The 20,645-nt window shown below is 42.1% G+C and overlaps 1 protein-coding gene across 15 annotated transcripts in view; it reads left to right on the forward strand.

Moving 5' to 3' along the window:
- The window catches only part of RUNX1T1 (RUNX1 partner transcriptional co-repressor 1), a 161,755-nt gene that overhangs the window by 139,125 nt on the left and 1,985 nt on the right, over window positions 1-20,645 (forward strand). For 9 of the 15 annotated variants that reach the window (XM_077351928.1, XM_077351932.1, XM_077351935.1 and 6 more), the window contains one exon: window positions 17,772-20,645. This exon is cut by the window's right edge and continues 1,985 nt beyond it. In XM_077351928.1, coding sequence (XP_077208043.1) covers window positions 17,772-18,047 — 276 coding nt within the window. In that variant the 3' untranslated portion in view covers window positions 18,048-20,645. Of the gene's footprint in view, window positions 1-642; window positions 8,309-11,771; window positions 11,903-17,771 lie in introns of all 15 variants that reach the window. The other 6 variants (XR_013234049.1, XR_013234050.1, XR_013234048.1 and 3 more) reach the window with 6 other exon arrangements.

Raw genomic sequence — 20,645 nt, forward strand, 5'->3', positions numbered from 1 at the left:
CACATTATGAATAACCACAATATAAGTAACCACAAAAAATGAAAGGCAATGTCACCTTGTAATGACATTTCTGTGTAACATTGGCCTTATAAAGACTCTTTAAAAAACATGTATTGAAGAATAGTTTCTGTTCATTTTCAACGTAAGATTGATATGGCATGCCATTTTTAAAAGAAATATGACTCAAAATATTTTTTTCAAAATAGTTTTCAGCTGGTGAATGTTGTTTCTTACATTATAGAAATCATTATGTATTGAAAGCCAGAGCACTGTTCTTGCAGAAGAAAGAACTGCATATATGATAGCATAGGCCTAGGGGTTCTCTGAGGGGGGGGAGTATTAGCAGAGTTGTGAGAACGTTTCCTTAATTAGAATTTATTATTTCAGGATTATGTGTAAATGGAAGGGGGGGAGAAACAGCATCTGGCTGGGGGGGGAGAGAATTGGAGACCAACAAAGGCTAAATTAGAGATGAAGCTTGTAAACCTCAATTCAGACTACAGCATGTCAGGGAAAGCTTTGGATTTTTATGGTGTAGGACATATGGCATCGTATATTACAGGAAACCAGGAGCGAGAGAGCAGTACATTCTGTAGCCAGTCCTGAAGTGTTTTGGATAAAATGAATTCTTGTGTCTTTCAGAGAAAAAAAGAAATGTTAATATCCATGCGGAAAGGGAAGTCTTGATTAAACCTGCCCCAATAAACAGATGCTAAGTATAATTCCTTTCCGTTTAACACTAATGAGAGATTTTGTTCATGGTCTTTTCTCTCTCTTTTAAAGATAGCCTGTTTTGTTGTTGTTGTCAGAGGCTGTTTGCACATCATAAAGTCTTTCCGAGAGTATAGCTTTAATTAATATCTGCAGTTGTTTGTGAGAGGGCTGGGGTGTTTATGCATCTGAAATATCTGTGTGCCTCGAAGGGTGGTCACATCCGTATTTTGGGGAATGCTTCGCTTAATGTATTCAGTGAGCTGGTAACGTTTGAGTGACTTGGGTTAAGAGATTCAAATGAGATCCTTGCCCCATCATGAAAGAACTGGCAAAAATCACAGGCAGATAAATCAGAGGCATGCTGCAATACGTATCCATTATTTAAGGAAGAGTAAGATTTTAATTGGTCCCAGGCATCTCCAGAGATGAAAGGCTGTTGCGGAATCACTAGATGCCCAGAGTTTCAACTTAATGTGTAGCAGATGAATAAGGAGGAGACAAAAGGAATTGATTTTCAACATCTGAAAGTTTTCTCAGGAATAGAGCTGAAGAGAAGTGTGTGTAATTTTTTAGTGCTTAACTGCTCCACTGCAGATTTAAATACAACTTTTTTTTAAAGGAACAGCATATTACTCAGATACACCAGAGCATGTTCTTGTCATTGTCTTTGTAGATATTGATTGTTATGGGCATTGTCTTCAGCATGTGGCCATATACATTATTTGCTAGGAAAGTTGACATGCCCAAAGGGAAGGAGCAAGGTTTAGATTCGGTCAGTACATATAGTGCATATTACCTCAATATGTGGAAGCAAAGCCTTTCTTTTACCTCTGCAGCCAGAGAAATGCCCCCTGCTTTTTTGGTGATGTTGCCCCTAGAAAATGCACACATCTGAAAAGAGAAGAGTTTCCTTTATCCCCAGAGTTTCCTATGAGAGAGCTTTCTTCTGTGATGAAGCAGCGTGCACATGGTGCCCCCCCCCATTGGAAGAGTCTTTCACAGAGGGTGCCTGCTGCATTCTAGTGCATTGCTGCATCATTGACATATTGCTTGCATGGAGGAGGAGGAGGAGTTGGTTTTTATACCCAGCTTTTCAATACCCAAAGGAGTCTCCAAACAGTTTCCAATCCCCTTCCATTCCTCTTTCCACAACAGTCATCCTGGAAGGAAGGTGGGGCAGAGGGAGCCCTGACAGGACTGCTATGTGAGAACAGGTCTATCAGTACTAGCTTAAGGTCACCCACCTGCCTGCATGTGGAGGAGTGGGGAATCAATCCCAGCTTGCCAGATTAGAAGTTGCCACCCTTAAACACCAAGAGCCAGCTTGGTGTAGTAGTTAGGAGCACCAACTTCTAATCTGGCAAGCCAAGTTTGATTCCCCACTCCTCCTCCACATGCAGCCATGTGGCCAGCTCACATGGCTGACCTTGGGCTGGCCACGGCACTGAGAAAGCTGTTCTGACCGAGCAGTAATATCAGGGTTCTGTCAGCCTCACCTACCTCACAGGGTGTCCGTTGTGGGGACAGGACAGAGATGGTGATTGTAAGCCGCTTTGAGACTTCTCCTGGTACAGAAAACTCTACATCAAGCTGGGATTGTGTCTCAGAAATGACCTCCTGCATGGGCTTTGATGGAGACCTAACTCTCTCTGAGATGGTAAGCCAGTGTCTGGGTTAGAGGTGTAGATGGGAAATTGCATGACTGAATATACTCTCATGCCAAAAAAGTCCCTTTACATTGAACAGTAGCCACCAAAGGAAAATGTTCCTTTATTTAGGGATTTATATCCTGCTGATTTCCCCGAAGAGTACCTAAAGTGGCTTACAGCAGAGTTCTTCCTCCACTCTGTTTTCACAATAATACAGTGGGCTAGGTTAGGCTGAGATAGCACAACTGTCCCGGCAAGGTTCCAAGGTCATAGTCCCACCCTGGCCCTAACCTAGCTTTCTCCATACCATGTGCAGAGAATTATTTTGTCCTTTTTATGGAGAGGCAGTCACATCCAAATAGAAGCACTGGGCTCAGCCTGCCTGTAGTAAGAGGATTTTCAAGCTAGCTCAAAGTTGGAAGGATCAATCTAAATATACTTTGTTTCCATGTTTACAATCTGAGAAAGTGTATGATCTGTTAATGTCCCCCCGAATTCACAATAGGTCCTATCTAGTGTCTTAGTCTTGTAACGCTCAGTTAGGTTTGTAATGCTCAGTTCTTGATAACCATCAAGATAGAATGGGCCCTCACTGTGTGCTCACTGGTACCAATTTTAAGCCCCAAAACCATGTATATGGAATTCAGAATCATCTGTTCTTATTTTGATGACCTACCGTTGGGATGCAGGGAGCTGCCTCAGTGGTTTGTGCATACCCAGTGAGATTTCTGATTTGGTTCACCTTTGAGTAGCAGTCCCACCTATTCTGGGCTACCATAGACTGGTTTACCAACTCCTCTGTTTCAGAAGGCATGGGGAAGTGGTGGCTGTGGTTATAGAAACAGTAGTTCAAGATCACTGTAGTCTTATGAAACAGGTTGAACAGTTCTCTGAGTCCATGTTTTCATTCTGAAGAACTGCAGCTTAATAGCAGTTTGTGTCAATTTGACTGGATCCCAGTAATGTTAGCAAACTAATGCAGTAGCTTGATATCTCATGCCTGTAATTTGCACTGTGAACATAATTAAGCTAAATGTTAAATCTCAGGCTTAAATAACACATCCATAATCTGATCCTCCATGCGTAGATTAATCTTTAAGAGCAGCTGTGGTGGAAAGCAAAGGGATCAGAGCCATAGAACTGGGGAAACAGTGGTTAACTCTGTTCTCCTGTGCCATTTATATAATCAAAACCTTATTTTCCTCACCTTCAACTACATAGTCTTGGACTCTTCCTGCCTCTTTGGGGGCCCTTTAGTTGCTTTACAAGGTGGGAGTAGGAAAGATCCAGCCGTGGGGTGTAAACTGTAATCTGACCACAGACAGGGCCAGATTTACATGAAACAAGGCCCTAGACTATTCTACTTATGTGGCCCTTTCACCTCCCATTTTTAAGTTTGTAATTTACATGAGAGATAATAAAATAATAAAATACATCATTACTGTGATATATATCAATATGTTAAATGAAACATGTTGTGATTGGGACTAACCTTTATAAAAATGTGGAATATAGGCCCCTCTTGATCTTGAGGCCCTAGGCTGAAGCCTTGTTAGCTTATAGGAAAATCCGGCCCTGACCACAGAAATCAGTTTTAGCTACCGCTGCTTTCAGAAGATGTCTTCATTGCTGTTAGCATAAAACACTCCCACACAGTTTTCATAGAATCCTCTTTAACTTTAGGTAAATTTGGAGCAGTTCTTGCTCATCATTGTGCATCGTGCAGGATATGTCTCCATTAATGAACCGAGTGAAAGAATGGCAAAGATGCTCATCGGATTTCAAGTTTTACAATGCTATAGCAGGGGTGGCTAAGCTATGGGTCTCCAGATGTCCATGGACTACAATTACCATGCACCCCATGTAATTGTAGTCATGGAGAACTGGAGAACCACAGTTTACCCTCCCCCCCCCCATTATAGAGGATATGGCGAAATGATGATTTGTAGCACTAGGCTATGAAACAATCAACATGAACGTTTTCATAGTGAAGTCTAAACACACAAATAAATCCATATCTGTAAATGCTAAGGGGGTGAGGAGACAGCTGAATTATCTCTTGAATAGGGTTGCCAGGTTCTCCTGACCACCAGCAGGGGATGGTGAGGTAGGGTTGCCAGATCTAGACTGGGGAAACTCCTGGATATTTGGGGGATGGAGTCTGAGGAAGACACAGACCTAAGTGAACATGTCTGGAGGATCTAGGAATAACAGTACATCACAAATTGAATCAGCAGCTTTGTACCTAACTGGATAAAAACTGGATAAACCCCAGATGTCATTTGGGGTTGCATTAACAAATGCCTGGTGTTCAAGGCCTTGAAAAGTAATACAGATTGAAATGTATGAAAAATCCTTTCGTTTTTGAAGAGATGTTTTATTTCCTCTGATTCTGTTTCAACCCTTCTTTTTTCCCCTACCACATCTAAGAAGAATACAAAACTGCTTTGTTGTTGTTTATAGCAAGCTTGGACTGGTGTGATATTGAATTAGGACATGAAAGGCTACATCTCAGTCCCATTCGTTGAGAAGAAAAGGAGTTGTTTTTTTAACTGCCTGATATAGTCTCAAAGTGGCTTGCAATCGCCTTCTCTTCCTCTCACACGTGAAGCAGGTGAAGCTGAGAAAGATGTGACAGGAGTGCTTTGTCAGAACAGCACTATCAGGGCTGTGACAGCCCAAGGTCACTCAGCTGGCTGCATGTGGAGGAGGAGCAGGGAATGAAATCCAACTCACCAGATTAGAAACTGCCTCTCTTAACCACTACGCTACCAGTTCTAGGTAGTCATTCTTATCCTTTTTCATAGTAGTAGAAGAATTGGGTTTTATACCCCACTTTTCACTACTTGAAGGAGTCTCAAAGTGGCTTACAACTGCCTTCCTTTCCTCTTCCCACAACAGAAACTCTATGAAGTAAGTAGGGCTGAGAGAGCTCTGACAGAAGTGCTCCTTAAGAACACCTCTGTGATTAGCCCAAGGTCACCCATCTGACTGCATGTGGAGGAGTGGAGAATCAAACCCAGCTCTCAAGATTAGTGGCTGCTGCTCTTAATTGCTATACCAAACTGTCACCTATATTATACACTTTGAAAGAATTTGAGGTATATGATGTTTAATTAAGATAGGAAGAAATGTGCTTCCCATGATCCTAATTAGTTCCCACCTACCAGAACTGTGAGCAATTTGCATTTTTATAGCATCCTGGCATGGAGGTATGTGTGGGCATTGCATGTCATGATATACATCCCCCTCTCCAATCATTATTCTTCCTCCCATCTCTAAAGAATGAGAACTAAAAAAAAAAGTCCCCCCCTCCCAATTTATCACTCAGTTTTAAGACTCGATGAGCAACTTTTTGCAGCCTTGCTACAAAAATCAACAATCTAGGATCAGTGCTTTAGTGGTAGGTTGGGCTAGATGAAGCTACTAATCCCACCCCAAACCTCATGATTCTCATGCTGCTCTACGACTGATTATTTTTCACACTCACAGACTCTGGGAGCCTGGATGTTCCCTTAGCCCTGCACCTGGAATGCCCTGAGGGGAGGAGGAGGCAAAGCTACCTTCTTTTCACCCAGCCAGAGGCTTCTTTCTCTTTATTTTGAGAGTTACGCCTAACCAACCATTGGCAGTTCTAGACCTAAGCCTGGAATTACAATGGCTGTTAGCCATGATGACTCAATGAAGACTTTGTGTTCAGAGGAAAGAGTTCTCCTAATACCAGTGCTTGGGGACAACAGCCAAAGAAAGCTTTGGCATCCATGCCCTACTCCAGTGCCTCCCCAAGGGCTTCTGATGGGCTACTGTGTGGAACAGGATTCTGGACTTAATGGACAATTGGCCCAGCACAGTTACTCTTAAATTCTTCTGTGATGTGTCCAGTGAGGATTCCAGTGCAGGGAAGCTAATTTTGGCCCATCTTTCAGCAGCGGATTTGTGATTTCCGGTGGTTATGCATATGTAGAATCTGAAAGCAAGATACATATAATAGTTCAACTTTCCTTGATTCCTTATTTTTTTAATAAGTCTTCCTGGCTATTTGTTTATGCCAAGTTTCCCATCAATAAAGTTCTCAGGTTCAGTTCCTACCTCTCTTTCCTAGTTCTGTAGCTATGCGGGCGGAGTGATGAATCTCTTTATACATGAGATCCATGTTTCATTGCTGGTTCTCAAGTGGAGTCATTGCGATTCTTGTATATCGCTAGTTGTATTGCCATCATCAGGTAAAGGCAAAATGCCATTAATATATCACCCACTCCATTCCCAGCTGGTAGATATCAGTCATGGGTTATATCACTCTATAAATCTCTGAATCTTTTTTTCCCCCATTGACCCCCTGCATAAATACATCAGGCTGTTTTACGCTGAGTCATGTAGTTGGCCTGTCAAGTAAATATCTGCTCTGACTGTCAAGAGCTTTCCAGGATATCAGGCAGAGGTCCTTCATATCACCTACTACCTGATCCTTTGATTGGAGTTGCTGGGGATGTTACCTGGAACCCACCCTCTGTATGCAAAGATTTATCTGAAGGGGGGGAGAATGATTTAGAACAGGGGTAGTCAAACTGCGGCCCTCCAGATGTCCACGGACTACAATTCCCATGAGCCCCTGCCAGCGAATGCTGGCAAGGGCTCATGAGAATTGTAGTCCGTGGACATCTGGAGGGCCACAGTTTGACTACCCTTGCTTTAGAAAAAAGACAGAACAGCCTTTATGCAAGACTGCCTTAGAGCCACTGGAATTTCTTTACTACTTGCTTACAGCTATAGATTTTTTTAAAGGAAGGAATCTAGGCAAAGGATAATGTACTCATCAGAAGACTGGCTAGAGACCAAACCATGTGTGAACAGGCTTCCCTTTAGTGACTTGCTGTGCTTGGCTTGCCTTTTTGACTGTTGTGCAAATGAATAGTGAGGGTGAACAGCTTAGTGAACGTACTGCCAAGCGATTGAAGAAGTTAAAACATCTGTCCTCCAGTACCAACATTGAATGACATTTGAGAATCTTACACATAGCTGTGTTCTTCGTTGATTGTGTCAATTGTAGGGTTCCTGCTTAGCTAGAGCAGATGCTTTCCTTCAGACATCTGCTCAAGATAAAAAGTGTAGCTGATCCAGCAATATGAGGGCGGTTGATCTGTCTTGCAACTGTGCTTGCTTTTGTCCATTTTGAAAACACCATATCTGTCATTCACCATGCCATCTGTTAGCAGATTTTGGAACCCATGGCCAAAGCAGAGATACTTCCTCATTACCTGAAGTCTTCAGAAGGTGATACAAACCTACTTTATTCACCACGCCTTTTAATGGAGTATAGACTGCAGGCATCTTTGGGTAGGAAGCAGAATATCTGGGGTTTAATTCTGTTGATTTAAATTGTAATGAGACCACTCGAATTATACAAATGACCCAGTGTAACATAGGATTGTGAGGACTGTTTTATAACTATGCTTTGAAAGAAGTAGAATTTTGCCCTCTGTACTCACTAAACTACTCACTAAATTAAAGCCAGTGGGCTTAGAAAGGTGTGCCTCTTAGCAGGACACCTCATATGACCTTAAGAACATTATTCATATGTGAGCAGGTTGTTGACTTTGAGGCTGTAGTCTCACCCAGGGACAGAGGCAGGGGGGAATATGACCCTGTAATTCTCCTGGATCTCTCCTCATTTTTCTATACAATTATAGGAGATCCAGCTGGATTAAGTGGAGATGAAGAGCACCATGCTGTAGTGATTCTGATTTTGTTTATTAGATTGGTTCCAGAAGATGGTGCTAAAGGGCACATGCTCAGCCCATGGCACTTGGTGTTATGGATTCTACGATCCACCATGTCCCCTGTGCTGTTTACCATCTACATGAAATCACTGGGAGAAGTTGTTTGGAGATTTGATGTATTATATCATCAATATACTAGTGGTCTACTCATCCTTTCATCTGAGCCAGGTGAGGCAATATTAGATCTGAATGTGTGTCACAGGTCAAGCTTAGGATCAACTAATGGAAGATCAGACTGAAGCTAAGGTGCTGTGGGTCTGGTGATACACATAATGGTGCAATGACAAGTCAGTGTTTTATGAATGGGGTGCATTGTCCCTCAAGTAGCAGGATCCCACTTTGAGAATATTATTAGGTTTGGTTTTCCAGATGGAGTCTCAAGTCTCATTTATGACACGTGGTATGTCAACGACAGTCTTTCCTTGAGAAACTAGATCTTGCCATTACTACACATCTCTCACCGCATCCAGACTAGGCAATGTGGTGTACTTTACATGAGTCTGTACATGAACCCTGTTCAGAACTCTTGCAAAATGCATCAGCAAAATTGTTGAGTGGTATAGGATGAAGGAGGCACATATTTGCAGGCTTAAAAGAGCTTCACTCATGGGTGGTCTCATGTACAGTTCAAGAGAAGCAACCCTAGCTGGCTCTACCTGCAGCCTACCTGCAGCCTCCATTGTTGCTTGCCACTGCCCCACCCTAGCAGCTCTTCTAGGACAAATGATATGGATGGCTAGCTGTGCAGGCATGGGAGGAAGGAAGAGGTATGAAAGTGGGGGGGGGCTGTCACTGCCATTAGGTGCACTATTGCTCAAGACATGTCAGCAGTGGCAATCAGGTGGCATCCAGGTGGCATTGTATGGAGGGGAAAGATTCCCACACGCACACACACACATTATAGGCATAGCAGAGTGGTGGTTTCTCTCCTGAGCCTTGTCCAGGAAGGAAATGATGAAGGCAATTGATGAAGGCATGAAGGGTTCGGATCTCCCTACGATTTGCCCAACTGTCCCCACTTCAGCCTTCATTGTATGTTATCACTGAGCTGTGCAGCCTCTTGAGTCACAGCAGCAGTAACCTGACTACCCACCATTTATTTCCATCTTACCATACTTTACCTGATGGCAGCTGCATAACTCTCCAGCTCTAAGGCCAGCCCTGCACTTATGACCATATATGGTCATGTCAACCCCCCTCCCAAAATGGCCAATGACGGGCCTGGAGGGAGTGGGAAGGGGAGGGGCCCTGGATGGGCATGTATACAGCTATGCTTCCCAACCATATTCTGCACGATTGCAGCACTTCTGAGGTTTCTCGAAGCCTGAAGAATGTTTAAGGGGTTTCTCAACAATAAAAAAGTGAGAAAGGCTGTATAAAGCTGCTCTTTTTACCATTGAACCTATTATTTTATTGTCGTGGCATTTGTTATTATTTTAATACTGTTTTCAAGCTTTAACTGGAAATCATCTTGAAAGCCTTTTAGGCTGTGAAATGCTTTAAATAAATAATGTTCCGAACTGAATAGGATTATTCATTGGCAGGATTGAATTGCATAGTGATGTCTTGTGCCAAAAGGTAATAGTGGTGGTGGTGGTGGTTTTATTTAAAAGAAGTTTAGATCTTTTGAACACACACACCATTTGGAGCTATGAAAAAGCCTCTGATGCTGGTGATTAAGTCTGTGGTTAGGGTTCCCCTATCCTATGGGGATATGTTAGAACCCAAGTTGCTGTGATACAGGGTCCAGGGGATACCTCTGTTTGTGGTGAAGACAGTTACCTTTCTCCTTATTAATTCCCCTATTGCCCTTAAACCAATTACTTACCTCTATTCCTCAGTGCTTCTCATCAGTAAAATGGGGCAAAATTCTGTGTTGTGTGTCTGTGAAATGGAATAAAGAGTTGTATAAACTTGAGAATTCTCTGGGACAGCTTCACTATGGAGCCTTGGGCTAGAGATTTATCACTGTCTGGGAGCAAATTGGGCCAGCTCTCTTCTAAAATGTCTTCTATGATGCATACATACTTAAAAAAAATAATAGCATGTGCATGTACATTATATTGTTATAGAGATAGAATATGTGCGTATTGAATTTGTGGTCTTTGGCTGGGTTTTACTTGCTTTTTATCGGTTTTAGTGTTCTTATCCTTATTGTCCTTAAGAACTTGTAACTGCCATGTTCAGTCATGTCAAGTGGTCTGCCTAGCTCCCCGTTCTGCCCTCTACACACATGCACACAGTTTGCAGCTATGAAAAAGCCTCTGGTACTTGGATTTTTAACATTCTGGATATTAAGTCCATGGTTGTGTGTCTGTGAAGTGGTATAAAGAGGGTCACAGCTGTATAACCTTTGAGAATTCTCTGGTGTAGATTCATGATGTAGCTTTGGGTGAGACATTTACTACGATCAATAATACGAGCCCATCCTGATGCCATGGCTAGGTGGTTGTATCTGTCATCAGTTGTGTGACCTATTTAGTTAGTGGTTAAAAGCACTGGACTCTAATCTGGAGAATTGGGTTTGATCCCCCCGCTCTTCCACATGCAGCCAGCTAGGTGACCTTGAGCTAGTCTCAGTTCTCTTAGGGCTGTTTTCACTGAGCAGTTCTGTTAGAGCTCTAATAACCCCACCTACCTCATAAGGTATTTGTTGTGGTGAGAGGAAGGGGAAGATGGTTGTAAGCTGCTTTGAAGCTCCTTCAGGTAGTGCAAAGCAGAGTATGAAGAACCAACTCTGTGATTCCCAAGAAGTCTGGTGGCTTTGTTGTTCTTAGTATAATTTGCTGGATTACATGGCAATTAAAAACATAGTTTTCCAGCTTGACATCTGCAGCGAGGCAATTGATTGCCTCGCGAGAGAGGATCATATGATCAAACTGACCAGACCATTACAATGGTTGACGCCAACATTTAAAGCCTGAGATTAATTTCTGATGATGCCACTAGATTATGTTTTAACCTCACTACCTGACCCCATTATAGTCGAGTAGCCCCTTAAAGATCAACACAATTTTCTTTCAAATATAAGAACAAACACAACTTTCAAATATAAGAACTTCATCTATGATGCTGCTTGACCAGAAGCTAGCTCTTTGGGTGCAGACGAACACAACCACCCACCTGAAACTATGCATTTTAGTGCTACTCTTGGGCTGAAAACAAATCACAAGAGAGCTAAGAGCTTATGCTTCCTGTATGATTTTGGTCTGTTTTCAGCATGAATTATTATCACCAGTGTCTTAACTGCTGTTTGAAGCCCGCCAGTAACACTTCCAGCCAACAGAAGCTAATACAAACACCCCCAGCTGAGTTTCTGAGGTCTCTGCAAGCTGCAGGAGGCATTGGTTATAGCAGTTGTTCATGATAGCCATGAAGGGGTACAGGACTACAGGGTGGTGTGCACAAGCTTTGAAACAGTGGAATGAGATTGTGAAGGGGGGCTGAGAGTGTCATCATCATGCTGTCTCCAGCCTTTCTCTTTAATGTTTCTAAACCTTGACCATAAAGTAAGATTTTGGACCAAGGGATTTGTTGCAAAACGGTTAGATAACTGTTTTCCATTTGTTTTGGGGAAAAGATTTCATTCAGGAAGGACAACACACAAACTGTGTTTTCATCTTCCATCCAGGGGCTCGAGTTCTGCAAACCAGCCAAGCATCATTGACCTCCCACCAGTCAGTCTGGCACTGAATCACACAAGCTATTTCTTATAGAGCTTGGTGGCTGTTCTGTACAATTGTGGATAGAAATACAGCAAAGGTATTTTAAGAACAGATGTGTCAGGATGGATGCCTAAATCATTATGAAGCTCTTTTTGTCCATTTCTTCCACTGCAGAACAGCTTCTGTTTTCTTTTGTTTTCATTTTGTTACCCATGGTTCCTTGTGGCACAGAAAGTGGTCTGATTAGTATATGGCTCTTCATCCTCTTTCTCTCCCTCCTCTGTTGCCATTCAGGGATGTAACATTTCTCCCTTTGGCAGTTCTAAAGTTTCAGACTAGGACATACTGTGCTGCTGCAACTCCTCGTTCTAGCATGGGTCCAGGGAAGGAGCGTGAAATGCAAGAGGGAGAAGGCAGAGGAGAGATGATCCTGAATCTGCTTGTTTGTGGTTCTCTTCCTACGCTCCAGTTGCCTTCCGTTCTACATGGTCTTCCTGCTGTTCATACATGGAAACAGCTTGCCTGCTAGATCAGGACCATAATGCTTCAGAGTACGCGTTCCCAAGGTCCTCAAAATAAATTGGCTAATAGTAAAAATGCTGTAGTTTCTTTCTCCTGCAAAAGAAGCCCTTGACTGACATTATCGTGTAGGTTATAATAGAAAGCGAATATAGCAGTAGAAGGGAAGATACATGCTGCCACTCACTTGTTATGCTAATAGGCATTGAAAAAATGTTGCACTGGCTCTTTTAAACACAATGCCTTAATACATTAGGATGAGCCATGAGATGTACAAATTTAAACACAAATGTTACAAGCTTTTATATCACAAATCATACTAAGGCAGCAGTAAACCTTAGGGGGAAATGTGTTTCAGACAATGCAGAGATATCTAAATACTTCTTGAAAAAGCTGATTTGTCACTCACACTATGAATGTATATTGTCAGTTGCTGAACTCTCTCTCTGAATGGAACAGGCAAGATTCCAGTAAAAGCTTAAGGAATCACAGCTAAATCTACAAGCAATCAGTGACATTTTTTTTTGCCATTCTAAGTGATTTCAAGGACATAGAGCAGGGGTAGTCAACCTGTGGTCCTCCAGATGTTCATGGACTACAATTCCCATGAGCCCCTGCCAGCAAATGCTGGAATTGTAGTCCATGGACATTTGGAGGACCACAGGTTGACTACCCCTGACATAGAGGACCACTTTGATCACCCTCCTGCCCAGGGAAGATAGTAGGCATGTGCAAGTCTAGATGCATGCCACAACTTACTCCAAGCCTTCCTCACATAAAATGGCTACTGCCTAGAGACTATTTGAGGGCTCGGCCACATAGTAGCTAAGTTACACATCGCGCCATTTGTAATAGCAGCTCAAAGTGTTGCTTAGACACTTTCCTGCTTTAATCCATTCTTAGCTATGCTTATTGCTCATATACGTCTTGACTCTTAATTTGCCTTTCCTGGCAACTAACCCCCACCCCTTCAGCTGTACGTAGTGGCTGAGTAAACCTTGTTTTATATATGTGAAGAAGTGTGCATGCCCCAGAAAGCTTCTACCCAACATTAAACTTTGTTGGTCTGAAAGGTTCTCCTGGACGCAACCTTTGTTTTGTTCAGCTATTGCCACTGTTGTTGTATTGATGTTACATAGAACAATTTTTTTTTAAAGCAATATGCTTAAAAACCATATGTCCTATGGCTTGTCCGCACAAGAGTCACTGTTTACACGTTGATGTTTACCAAGGTTGCATCCATGCATCATTGTATATTGCACTAGAGTAATAATTCTTAACTGGGTGGGCTTGCTCCCAGGGAAACGTCTGGTTGTGAATGATTACCGTAGCATAATGGTAGCCCCATATCCAACAGTGCATTTATCTTGATGCCTGCCATGTGGAAGGGATCAAGTTCAGTTACTAACGTATCCAACCGAGTCCAGTTGGGGGGAGTCAAGGGGGTGTGGAAGTTCAGTAAGTCAGTGCTAGTCACAGTTGATTAAGACTTCAGTACTGCAACTGAGATGGGGCAGCATCCCTGGACATAGCTTGGCAGGGTGCAAAATAGACGTCATTAACTGCATTTACATTGGCTAGTTTAACGTCCGAAGTTTCATGAGGACAACAGGTCTGGCAGAGTGGGACTCCTGCAATTTCTCATGGGCATTGTGCATGATCTGATCTGGGGCCAAGGGACCAAGCCCTATGAAGATAGGTTGAGGGACTTGGGAATGTTCAGCCTGGAGAAAAGGAGGTTGAGAGGGGACATGATAGCCCTCTTTAAGTATTTGAAAGGTTGTCACTTAGAGGAGGGCAGGATGCTGTTTCTGTTGGCTGCAGAGGAGAGGACACGCAGTAATGGGTTTAAACTACAAGAACAACGATATAGGGTAGATATCAGGAAAAAAAATGTTCACAGTCAGAGTAGTTCAGCAGTGGAATAGGCTGCCTAAGGAGCTGGTGAGCTCCCCCTCACTGGCAATCTTCAAGCAAAGGTTGGATACACACTTTTCTTGGATGCTTTAGGATGCTTTGGGCTGATCCTGCATTGAGCAGGGGGTTGGACTAGATGGCCTGAATGGCTCCTTCCAACTCTATGATTCTATGATTCTATACAGCCTAATACGGCAAAGTACATCTAATACTACTGATGGCAAAGTTGGGAGATGGGAGAAAATCCAGGAGAGCCTAACATTGCCAAGCAGTAGGCAGATACCGAGTAGCTAAAACAATATCTGAGCAAGGAGAATGTGGCATTTCAGCAGTTTCTGTAATATCCACAGTTGTTCTTAATTCATCCAGATGTGGGATCTCATAGTTGAAGAAGGTAGAATCGGTAGTTTTCCCCGGACACAGAACAGACTACTGCTGTACTGACTCTTCGTTTCAGTGGCTTTTGGGTAAAGTCCCATTGAAATAAAGACAGGTTATACAGTTGGAGCTTGAGGGCTCATCACAGTCTTAATGCTGAACTCAGAGCAAACCATTGTTGCTCTGCCTCCCATTTTGTCAGCTTTTCCCCTCCTTTTGTGATAACTCATAACCTTTTCAAATCCAACCCTAGTGAACCCCCATCAGTCCCGTTTCTGCTGCTGAAATGCAAGCAGAATAAACCTGAAACCATGGACAATGAATCAAAACCAGCTGATGATAGACAAGGAGCCTGTATTCCCAACCATTCTAACCATCCCAAAACATCTGTTTTGCTGTGCTAGTAATTCCACCTTTTCAGAAGAGTTTTTCAAAGATGGGAATAATTTTGCAGGACTCCCCCCCCCTCCCCTAAATTCCCAGTTCATGCATTTGTAATTACCTGGTTTAGTCTGCATGCTTAATCGGTTTGAGTTGAGTTAGAAATGCTGCATACATCTGATTTCAATCTAGCAAGGAAAGGGAGAGCACACCGAATGTTGGACACTGAACTACTCTTGCATCTGCCAAAAAATTTGTATGCCAAAAAAGAGAGAGTAAATCTAACGCTGGGACTGTTTTTGAAAGGAGCCACTTGACTCCGATTAAATGTTTAATTTCCTTAAAACAGTGTTTTGGATTTAGGTCTTTGTTCTTTCCTGGTAATTGGGATTTCTGTTGTACTTTAGGAATCTCACTTATCAGCTGGCTTTGCTCCAGCCATCCAGCTGGCATTGCAAAGCTAGAGGGAAGTGAGCAGCAGGCATCCTTTCTGGTGGCTTCCCACTTGGCAGCAAGTGAAAGGCAGCAGAAATTGAGGATGCCATCATCTGGCGACATTCTTCGCAAGGAATTTGTTATTAGGAATGAAAGTGAAATGGGGAAATGAAATCAGGAAATCCTAATGTATTAGAAGGAAATTAGACCTGGGCAGTGCCACTTTGCTTGCCTGATCTACAGTGGAAACTATGGGCACCATCAGTTTCTGGTGCGTTTTCACCAATTCTGTTGCATTCTGGAAAATCCCATGCAGTCATGTAGTTGCCCAAAGCCAAATTCCTTGCACTTTCCCTAGAGAGAGCAGAGGCATGTATCCATTCAGCAATGTGTAGATTAGACACGATCACTGACATTAGCATGCATGTGGGAGGTGGATTTTACTGGGCTAAGTCTCCCAGTCACAGTGGTTTAACTTCAAAACTGATATCCAGTGCCAGGGCTCAATCTTGAAGCCTGTTGCTGCAAAGAATATGCCAAGTGTCTTTCCTACATCATTTGCCTAGTGCAGAATTAAGGAGCACATTTTATAAAATGGAATGTGACTATAGTGTAATGGAAGGGGTGAGGAAGACGCTCTTCTAAATAAAAGAGGTCAGAGCTATGGTCTATGCCACTGTTTATGGTATGTATTATCTGTTTTTGGTATGTGCTATTCTAGTCTTATTACATTGCTTTCTACTTCTATAATTGCATAGTCTGCTTTGATTGACATATCACACCTGATACTTTTTGCATTGTTTCCAATTTTGTAATTCTAGTCCTGTTGCTTTGCTTATTAGATTCCTCAGGTCAATTGCACAAGTAATTAACTTGCAGAATTCGTACATGTTGACAGCCACAACTGAGACAGCCACAAACCTGACTTTAAAAGCAGGTTAGATAAATGTTATCAGTGACAGATATCCATGATCGCTAATTAGCACTAAATGTTCAAAGACAATACACATCTACATGTTAGTCCTGGATAGCAGCAATAGAGGAATGCCGTATTTTTTATGCCTCATGTACTTCATGGACCTCTGGTTGGTCACTGTGTGAATCAAGGTGCTGGACTAGACTAGATAACATTAGAGGAACCTTTCTAGATCAGACAATTGGTCTGTCTAATTCAGCACCTTGCTTCACACAGTGACCAACCACAGAACAAGGCACCTCTGTCTCCTTTGGTACTGCTAAGGAGTAGATATGCTGTCTTGTGTTAGAAGATTCCTTGAGCAAAGCTGTATATGGCACAGGACATTTATGACTGGCGGTCCTGACTTCATTTTCACTTTAATTTAGTCCCAAGGGCTCCCAATTATAATGGAACCATGGCCCCTGGAGAGGAGATGTCTGAGTCTCTCCCAAAACCACAACACTTGTTTTCTTGATCTAAATATCCCCACCAAAGCTCCCCACCTGGGAGTATGAAATACAGGAATCCTTTACAGATAAAAATGAAAATGTTGGGGTTGTGGTACTGGATCTCTCAAACAACACAGGCACATACGCTGTGTCTGTCTCATCATAGGAAGTTAGTTGTATTCTCGGGCCGTGTAGTATGCTGCCATCAGCATATCTGATTGCTCTATTTATCTTTAGGAAGCCTGACCCAACTGCACTTAGAATCTGGGTCTTTGCTTGGAGTAGCAGTATTTTCAGAGTACTAGTGTAGCAGTGTGTGTTGCAAGGTGTGCTTGTAACATCACAGATAATGTTGACTCTTGTATGGCTGTATGTATGATCTGAGCAATCTACTCCAGTAGAATGCAAGGCATTCTAGGATGGACTTCTTACATCAGTTGGCAGGATTGGGAGACACTGCAAAAATCTCTTGATTTTTGATTACTTAGTTTAGTTTCTGTCCAAGTCTATTCAGGAAGTCAGAGCAGAAAACGGTTTAAAAAGAAAAATGAATCTAAAATTAATGATAGTCTGTAGCCACACTTCCTTGTAGCTTTTTAGTTCTGTGAGGAAGCTTTTTCACAGGTGGTTGAGGTTCGGATTTGTTCCCCCCAATTCCCTGCGCTGCGTCACAACTTGAGAGTTAAAAAAATCAGGGGAAAGTGCTGTTAGGGTCAAAAAAAGAATGGGAATCTCTTCCTGTATGCATAAAGTCAACAACTTTTCACTGTGGGTTGTAATTTGTGTTTTCACATTTTTAACTAAACCAAGCTAGACATAACAAATCTGTCCTCTGAATTCCTCAAGTAATACTGAGATGCAAATGTGAGCCAAATGATTGACTTCTTCTGTGCTTTCCCTCTCTGCCTGTCTGTCTGCTGCTTCTACAGAGTTGCTGGAACTGTGGCCGTAAAGCTAGTGAAACCTGCAGCGGTTGCAACACAGCGCGATACTGTGGCTCGTTTTGCCAACATAAGGACTGGGAGAAGCACCATCACATCTGTGGACAGACACTTCAAGCCCAGCAGCCAGGAGAGACACCAGCAGTCAGCTCCTCCGCCACACCCAATAGTGGAGCCGGGAGCCCCATCGATACACCACCAGCAGCTACTCCTCGGTCAACCACTCCTGGAACCCCATCCACCATAGAGACAACTCCGCGCTAAGACTGAACTCAGAACTTCTTTGAAACAAACACAAATAAAACAAAAAAGATTCCTCATCCTCAGAAGCTCAAATTTTTACTGAACTGACATATTTCAATACTTAAAAAAACAAACAAACTGATATACTGTATCTTGAGGTAGACGTAAAATACAGAAGGGCCAGTAACGGGTCATAATGACTTCTTCTGGATAACAAAGATATCTTTTCTTTAGGAAACTGAAAAGAGCAGATCATTTAACACAAAAAAAATGGTAGATTTGACCTCCTCCCTGTTATTTTCCAGTAGCTGGGATTTTAAACTAGATGACCTCATTAACAGATGCTTTACCAAACAGCAAACCAAGAGATTGCTAATTGCTGTTGAAAGCAAAAATGCTAATAATAAAAAGTTCTTGTTCTTTATAACAATAATGGAAATTTTTTTTAAAGATGAGAGAGAGAGAGAGAGAGAAAGAAAGAAAGGGAAAAAATAAACCCTCAAGGGCATGAGCATTGGATAAAGCAGCAGACATTTTAATAAGAAGATGAATAGCGTCCGTGGGTTACTGACTGAACTCTGAAGACCTGCATCGGAACACGCAGATGTGCAGCAGATTGGAAAGAGACACAGATGTTCATTTTTTTCTTGTTTCTGAATGAAATATAATAATATCCAGGTCAACAGAATGAAAAATGGAAGATGATTTGCAGTGGGATGTAGGACATAAAACAGCAGCAAAAGGAAAAAAAAATATTTTTGCCATCTTACAAACGGCTCCTCTTTTCTGTTCTTCGTTTGGTTGTGGGGTTTTTTCTTTCCTTTTAGTACAAAAATAAGGACAGAGCCTGCAGTTAATTAGCATTTTGGCAGCAGCTACATCAACCAGCTGTCTCCCCCTCTCCCGAAAAAAAATAATAATAAAAGCTTCAAAATTTCCTTTACTTTTTTGCAAGGTTCCGTAAAGTAAGACAATCGGGTCTGTTTCCACCTCATTCATTTTTGTATCGATGATGCTGATAATACGGTGACTCCAGCTCCAGAACCCTTCCAAATTCTTTCCATCCCATCCTGTCTGGGTTTTTAATTAAAAAAAGGTTTAAAAAGGGGGGGGGGGAATCTAGTAGTTCTATTGGTGTTAAAACACTTCTGTCCTGTGAGGTTTCCCCATGGTGTTTTTTCTTGTAAATGTGTTGGACAAATGTGAAGATGCATTGTAGTTAAACCATGCTCACATTTAGTCTCCTTTATTACTAGTAGGTGAGAGACCTGTAACTTTCTATGCTGCTTTTATATCTGTATGTAGTAGTGATATTTCTCTAGTAGTTTAAAAAAGAGAGGAAAAAATCCCCCTTTTAAAATTTGTTTGTCCTCAAGAAAAGAAAAGGGAAAAAAAAAAGCTATCTTTCGGAGCTGCTATTTCACTCTGTTATAGGGGGAAAAATTTTTTTTTTTGAAAACTAGCATGCTTCCCGGAATGCTAACATATTGGTGTTTTTGTAAGAGGGATGTACATAAATGTATTTTGCACTGTCACAATGACTCCCTAGGCATGCTTTTTTAAATTATCGGGCAAACTCTTTTTAAAGATGCTAGAGCCATTTCACCAAGTTTATCTGTAGGGTAGAATAGTGGTGGGTTATGTTCTTATTTTCCTTTTTTGGTTTGTTTTTGGGTTCTGTTTTTTGTTTTTTGCAAAATTCACTAATAGGGATGTTTTTATAAAAAAAAATAAAACAGGCTATCATAACTTTTTAAGAAGAAAAAAAGCAGTGCATGAATATCACTGTAAGGTTGTTAGGTATTTCTGATTTTACAAAAGAGAAAAAATAATGATGATGATGATGATGATTAGAGCTCCATATGCTGAGGTGTAGATTGACAGCTTTAACACTGCTGAATGCCAGGTTATATGACAGTATTATTACTACTATTACAAGACAAAAAGGGAAGTCAGCCAAAGACTGATCTGATGGACCAAAATCTGAATTCTGAAAAGCACCGTTTTTACTTTCCAAATGATCAGCAGGTTAAAACATGTCCAGCAAAGGCAGAGCGTACACTCACTTAACCCTTCATTGTCCAAGGTCCAGGCCAGAAGTACCTGTTAGTCGTCAGTCACCCAAGAGATGGTTGTGTGCTTTTCAGCCATGTAAGCATATTGCAAGCCTGCAGTAAGTACCACTGCAAAAGATCTTTCTAAAGGTTTTTCAGTCTGAATCCAAGCACTCTCAAAGAGAATCAAGTGCCACTTTTGTGAGGTTTACATAAAATGGGATGGTTGGCTTCGATATGGGGGAACTCATGTTTAGATCCCGCATCAGCCATGAAAGTCCTGGGTGGCCATGGAGAAGCCACTGGCAGCCAAACCTACCTCACCAGATTGCAGTGAGACTTATGGTTGTACAGTGCCTAGCTATTTTAGGTGCTCAACAGATAAAAGTCCTGACCCAGATGGCCCAGGCTAGCCTGATCTCATCAGACCTCGGAAGCTAAGCAGGGTCCACCCTGGTTAGTCCTTGGATGGGAGACCACAAAGGATTCCAGGGTTGCCACACAGAGACAGGCAATGGCAAAGCACCTCTGTTTGTCTCTCGCCTTGAAAACTCCCCAGGATCAC

Source organism: Paroedura picta, chromosome 9, assembly GCF_049243985.1.
Source record: "Paroedura picta isolate Pp20150507F chromosome 9, Ppicta_v3.0, whole genome shotgun sequence".
In the NCBI taxonomy this organism is placed as follows: Eukaryota; Metazoa; Chordata; class Lepidosauria; order Squamata; family Gekkonidae; genus Paroedura; species Paroedura picta.